This window comes from Heliconius melpomene, chromosome 1, assembly GCF_056956725.1.
Source record: "Heliconius melpomene rosina isolate 202511_hmr_F chromosome 1, ASM5695672v1, whole genome shotgun sequence".
Taxonomy (NCBI): Eukaryota; Metazoa; Arthropoda; class Insecta; order Lepidoptera; family Nymphalidae; genus Heliconius; species Heliconius melpomene.
The window spans coordinates 10,608,689-10,615,672 of NC_140389.1; the positions used below are offsets into that span (position 1 = coordinate 10,608,689).

The 6,984-nt window shown below is 32.1% G+C and overlaps 1 protein-coding gene across 1 annotated transcript; it reads left to right on the plus strand.

Annotated features, from left to right (window-relative positions):
* The first annotated feature begins 4,449 nt into the window (after positions 1-4,449).
* CSN8 (COP9 signalosome subunit 8) lies at positions 4,450-6,722 on the plus strand. Its single transcript, XM_085208021.1, has 4 exons — positions 4,450-4,608; positions 4,754-4,824; positions 5,486-5,667; positions 6,405-6,722. The coding sequence occupies exons 1-4, from the start codon at positions 4,555-4,557 to the stop codon at positions 6,653-6,655; spliced, it is 558 nt and encodes a 185-aa protein (XP_085064147.1). The 5' UTR covers positions 4,450-4,554; the 3' UTR covers positions 6,656-6,722.
* The last annotated feature ends 262 nt before the right edge of the window (positions 6,723-6,984 follow it).

Genomic DNA, 6,984 nt, shown 5'->3' on the forward strand with positions numbered 1-6,984 from the left:
ATTAAATGCTAATAAAAAAGTCTTAATTTAAGTTTAGGTTTATAACAGTATAAATATAGGTAAACATAATATGTTGTAATACAAATATGCAGCTAGATGGATTTGTGCGGGCGGATCTAAGTCTGGAACCATAATAGTAGTTTTCAAACAATCTTGGATACCGGCGCGTAACACCAGAAGTAACTTAAAGCGAGCTAGGTGATTAATGAATAAGATAGGTATACCTTATTCATTCACCATTCACAACGTTAAAGTATTGAGGGAAATACGGACAAAATTATATATACGGACAAAACAACATATTAGGTTTATTTTAAAATTGGTAGGCTATAGCCCGTTTTTCAACACAGTATACTGTTAGACGTTATAAGGTGACAACAGTCATTTTGACATTACGCAAAATACAGTTAAATAATCGTCTAATTCAAGCAGGCGAAGCCGCGGATGGGCCGTATCCGTTTCGTTTATCCTGATTTAATAATAAATATAAATAATTATAATATGTCAATAATATTTCCATAGCTTACAGTATGTAGGTTAGAAACCAGGTAGGTAGCATATGTGTACGCGTACATAATTATATTTATTACCTTCACGCTGTATCCCACATTGGCACATTAGGCAGAGGGAATTTAGTGTTAAGACACTCTGTTCTCCATTTTCCGCTTAATTTTCAACACGCTGTGTGTTGGATGGTGGAACTCAACAAGAATGGACAAGATGGTGGTCTTGTTATCAGAGCGAGACAATGAAAACAATTGATTTCCCCGAGTGAATCGAACCCACATACGTTGTGATTACCGTCAGATGCTGTGCCGTTGAGCCACGATGTCCTTAGGCACCATAATCTATTTGTTGCCTATAAGAAACGAACGAACGAATGTTTAAAATGTTCCGGTAGAGTTATGAACATAAGATGAACGACAATGATGTGTACTGTTGTCCTCCTTGAAGCCCAACACATCCTAAACATACGATGAGGTTACATGTCGGAAACATTCTATTATTTAGTAGTAGGCTTGTAATTATTCAATATTATACTAGGAAAGCTCATGACTGATGACCTAGTATAAGAGCTCTAAGATTTATTTTAATAAGATTAGTTAAAACAGATTTACCTATACAACAGTTATGTGGGAATTTCATTACAGACAGCCAATATATTTTGATTTTTCTTTTTACATTAAAAAATATAATTATTTCAAAAATATGATAAAGTGAAAATACTCTGATTAATGGTCTCCCGCTGACCTGAGGGGGAATACGGTGAACTGTGATTAAGTTTTTATAAATATTCATTATCAATTTTATATACCGCTCGTAATATCCGTCTGAACTGGTCCGTTTTCTCTTTCGTCGAAATTGTGCAAGTGCAGGACAATAAATCAGAAGTGTAAAGTTGCCTCAATTTACGCTCATTATTTAAGTCGTATGTGCAATTTGCCGAGGGCTAATTGTATTAATTAATGCCCATTAAATTTGGATGCGTTGAAACTTTACTGTTATATAGACTTGCAGTATTTCAGAAATGTTAAACAACTGTTAGCCACTTCAATACATTCAGAAACATGGAAGAACGGCTATGGTATTATTAAATATAGTGAATTCCATATGACGTTAGGTACGTTTTACTATATAATATGTTAAAAGTATTCAATAACAGAATTCTTATAATGTTCTAGATATACCCTTAGAACTGTTGTAGTTTGTATATGAAAAAATATTGATTCTAACTGTAATATCTAACACTAACAAGGAAAATACAATAAATTAATGAACTTTCTACTCATATATAATGCTAAAATTGAACGTAACATGACAAATGGTGCTATGTAAGCCACTTCTACTATATATTAAATAATAAACTTACTATCTCATAAAATATCCAATACAAGATACTACTAGTCAAAGTTTAAATATTCCATTTAATACTCCCTTTAGTCGTGTATCTTAATAGAAATACACGGAAACATAATGTAGCTGACAGAGCAGTCTTGAGTGATTTGTGGTGCGATCGGGCTCGTGCGTGGATGTGGCAATACAGAGCGAAGCTATTGAATGCAATTAGCGATTTTGCACAGCGCTGTCGGCGTAGCAGCGGCGAGCCGGCGCGGGCGCAGCCGCCGCGACCCCTCACCGAGGGTCACTCGAGACGTTCAATACATGTGTTGAAATTCATGACATATTTAATTGTATTATGTCAAACAGTATTAATGTTTTACTCGCTCAAGGTTTTTTATTATGCATAAATTAAATATGTGAATATTGTTGGTGGTGTTCGTATTATGATTAAGGATAGATTTTATATTAGAGTTAGCCAACTGTTTTAGTAATTAGGGTAAATATCAATTTAGAAATAAATAAACAAAACAAAATTTAAGAAGAGCTTTCGGAGTCCCCTGTTGCTTCTTCTGAGACATTAATTGTTGTGGTTACCTAGGCCGAGGCCGCGGTATACGCCTATCCCTAAGGCGGGGCGGTGGGCATGCCCATTGGTTACTGCCAGAGCGTGACAACACTCATTGGACAGTCAAACAACTAGTGAAAGTGAGTAAGTGACGACTTCGCCGTAGCACCTTGCGCAAAATAATTACCTATCATTAGATAGGTCAATTGCAAAACTTCAAAATATTTCTCAATGAGCGCCTATTCTATTGTTTTTGTTGTTCTCGTTTATTTCAAGCACAATTTAATAACATAAATACCATATTCTTTGTATGATGGATTTTTCAAAAATGAAGACTGCCATTAATGCCATTGTGAAAAGCTCTTGGTAGTATCTGTTAGAAAATCCTATTATTTCTTTATCTATATACATCTTTCGCATATGACATGGAGTGAGTGAGGAGACCCTAACAACAAATTACTCTGTTTTCTCTTTTCGTCTATTTAGATTCTTATTAAATACTGAATATGAAGTTACCAATGAAACCCACCAATTTTGATATCGTTTTAAATATTATTATAAAGGTGGTAATATCAATGTAGATCAATCATTCAAACACCAGTACTGGTAGATACTTATTTACTGCACGTAGTTTTTAGTTCAGAATAGGATCCCGTAATTATATATAGAAAAATGTCATGAAATCGTAAGTAGGTACTTTACTAAAATGCTTAATAGCAAATTTCTACTAAAAACTTAAACTCATAAATTATGTTTATTTGTTTAAATTAATAACTAAAAAAAATCTACCACTACCGTCCTTTTTATCAATAGACAAATTAACATAATATTTCGCTCTAAATTGAAACCCTCCATTATAAACAAATATGATAATAGTACCGCAAAGAGCATTAAGATGCAAATCGGTACACGCATAACGAGAACATTAGCATTATGAGCGACAATATTGAAAAGTGACTCAGCGCATCAGTCAGTCCACTCCGGTTACATTGTGACGCAAGCCACACAAGACAAGTTTGCTGCAGCCCGTGCCCGCCCAAGTCCTCGATCAATAGCCGTGAAATTCAATTATAAAAATCAGGCCACAGCTCGTGTTATACTAAAACTTATTTTGTGTAGTCATAGGCGTAAATAACTTAACTAGTTAAAATAATAGTAGGTTGATATAGCTTTATTCTCTGTACATACCTACTTAGATTTGAATATTAATATCAATGACTAATTATAATATAACAGTGTGCTAGTTTTGGTTATAATTTATTATACACATATCATCAAAAGTTACTTTTAAAAAAATTATAATGTCTCAATAGAATCGAAAAGGCGGATGCCGCCAAGTGTTACAATTTTCTCAAGTAGGTAAGTCTAAGTGTCCTGAAATTTATTTGAAATAAATAAACAAAAAGTAAGAACAACGGAGGAGAAGCTATTTCAATTTAAATACAAAGTCGATTAAAAAAATTAATTGTCAATAGAAAAGACACAATCGAAACATGTTTACATTGTATTCTGAGGCAGCGAATTATCTCAATGGCCAAGGCAATAGTTTATAGTTTTATACGAAAACGATCTAACAAAATTCTTTTTATTTTCTACGAAAAGAACAGAAATTGATTTTCTTTGCCACTTAGGCTATAAGCTTTTGAACAAATCTGCTGGTAAAGCTACTACTGCTAAAAATCTATGCTTACAAAAGTAGATTGTTTATAGTAGCGAGTTGTGATTGAGCTTCTTTTTCAGATAAAATATTACCATACTTTTATGACTACCGTATAATATTTTTGATCTCGACTGATAAAAAAATAAATTTATGCTTTTTACTTGTAAATAGTACTATATACATTAAGATTAGTGGAAGAGATTAATTTTGTTATTGGTGGCACTATGTTCTGCCGATTACTCTCCTTCGTGTGTTCTCCACACAACATGACATTGGCGAAATGATTTTATGCTCAACTGACAAGCTTAAAACGCCCAGAACTGGATTGAACTGGCAACACTATCATTTGACGTTTGTCAGTTCATAAATCTAAATTCTTAACGTTTTATTGTCAAAGTCATTGTCAACCTCTGAGCCATTAACCAATTTGTTGTTGTAAAAAGAAATTTTTATAATATACTATTTATCAAGATTAAAACACGTCACTATGATTACAAACTTTGATCAACTATGCAGTGAATTGGAAAAACAAGAACTCGAGGTAATAATTTTAGTATTAGTGATCCAAACCGGAATTCTCGTTAATATTGTTTATTTTATTCTATCTAATTTCTACCTGCGAAAAAGTGAAATAAAAATACAATTTAAATGCCAAAAAAGTCTTATTTATATTTTTTATGTTGTAGGCCACAAATGGTGTCGCTTCAGCATCAACCTATGCACAATTATTAGCAATATATCTTTACCAAAATGATTTGTAAGTACATACTTCTATTACTATATTATTAAAACAATGTAAAGATTTAAGAGCTTTGTGTTTCTATTGAATGGTATCAAGTATTGATTTTTATCATTGTGATTTATGAGTACACAATCATCACAACACATAAATATAAGCATTTTTTATCAGTGGTAATTGTTAAAACAAAATCATACCTTTATTATCATGTGATAAGAAATACTCCCAGGGGAAAAGAGAACTCTGATCCATAACTCTGAGTAGACATTGAACCCCCAGCCATACTAATTATCATTATTGGTGTCCCACAACATCAATATTTTTTTTAACAGCATCACTTTATATCTTAAAATTTATCCATTTGAGTTCATCCTTAGGTGTTCTAGATTTCTATTTTTTAAGTCAATTTTAAGAATTAACTTTTGTTAAGGAACTATTTCATTATTTCTTATAAAATAGTTGAACTATCATGGGTCAAACCATGATAGTTAGATTAGATGTAAGTCTTTAGAATCAATTGCTATAATTACTATGCTCTTCAAACTTCATTCTTCTTCAGTATTCATATTTTATTATTGTTTTTACTACTAATTTTATACTATTTTGCTTCTTTATGATCTAATCACTTTTTCTTTTAATATTACCTAAAAAATTTAAAATTTTATTCACAATATTTCAGATGTAATGCAAAATTTTTATGGAAAAGAATACCTCAAAATATTACAAGCAGTAATCCAGAAATAGTTGCTATTTGGGCAGTTGGACAAAAACTATGGAAAAAAGATTTAGCCGGCACTTATCAAGCTTTAGCTGCCTACACATGGACTGAACCAGTTTCTAATATAATTAGAGCTTTAGAAGGTATATTTTATGTAAACAAATGTTTATATTTTGTCTTGCAAATGCAATATTTTAATTGAATTTCTTTTTAGCATATTTTCAAGAAATGTATGTTGAAAACAGATCCAGTTGTAAGAATTGAGAAGAAACTTCTTAATATATCAAAATTTCTCATTGTGGATGCCAATTTTATCAATGCATCACTGCAGATATGATTATACATTCATCAACAACTTAAAAATATCACTTTTGTACTTCCAAAGCATAGGGTAGGCAGAGGGAACCTCTGTACCTAGTATTAAGACACTCTTTTTCTGTTAAGCCAATTCCATTTCTCACTATTCACCAAATTCGGAAGGCATTGCAGGCCTTGAGGGGCGGAACACAATGCTGCGTTTTGCCTTTCCACAATAGTGAAGAAATTAAAATATAAATTTAAATAAGTATTTCACTTCCTAGAGTGGGTTCAAACCCACAACCATTGGTGTTTACAGTCACTCTGTGCTCTTGCATCACAACTGGTATAGCTGGGTAGGACATTGCATGTTGAGGAAAGAACTTTGTCCGACTAGAGCATGGAATGAAAAATAAGCATTGTTTTCAGTTAGGACTGGATCCACAACTATCGCATTTACTATCAGACACTCTTTACTTACGTTACCAATGTCTCCTAATACTTTGATGCTTTACAGTTATTTTTTGTTTATATATATTTTATTATATTTCATTTATATAAAAATATCTGTTCTTTTTTACAGAAAAAGTTCGTGAAAGAGCTTTCAACCTTATTGGAAGATCATATAGTTCAATTTCTTTAGATACTATAGTACTAATGTCTGGTTTGAGTCGTGAAGCCGTGCTCCAAATATGTAGAGAACGCAAATGGGAAATTCACACTGACGGAATAACAATAAACCCATGCCCGCCCACACAGCCAGCTCCTCTACACACATCAAGTGAAGACCAACTCTTTAAACTCACAGAATTTGTATCCTTCTTAGAAAACTAGTCCTGTAATTTATCTTTATTAATCTGATAAAACAACCTATATAATAATAAATTGGCATTAAACAACATTTCTTTTTTTCTTTGAACCCATTGAAGCTTATTATATTTATGGCTAGCAAATCGTATATAAATTAAGAACAGCATTTGATAGAACTCGAGCAGTAGTAGTAATATTCGGGCACTCATAACTAGTAGGACTTTTTTGTTTTATTCTTAATTGAACAAAGGCATTCAGGTATGTATAACAATGGAATACATTTTTAATTGTTTTTATCAATAAAACTTTTATAATAAAAACTATATTATTATAGAAAATTAAATGAAACAAAA

Bases quoted from the DNA above. Each gene is read 5' to 3' on its own strand.
- CSN8 (XM_085208021.1), top strand. From the start codon at position 4,555: ATGATTACAAACTTTGATCAACTATGCAGTGAATTGGAAAAACAAGAA. The intron at 4,825-5,485 runs GTAAGTACATAC...ACAATATTTCAG, and splicing joins TATCTTTACCAAAATGATTT to ATGTAATGCAAAATTTTTAT. The intron at 5,668-6,404 runs GTATATTTTATG...TCTTTTTTACAG, and splicing joins TATAATTAGAGCTTTAGAAG to AAAAAGTTCGTGAAAGAGCT.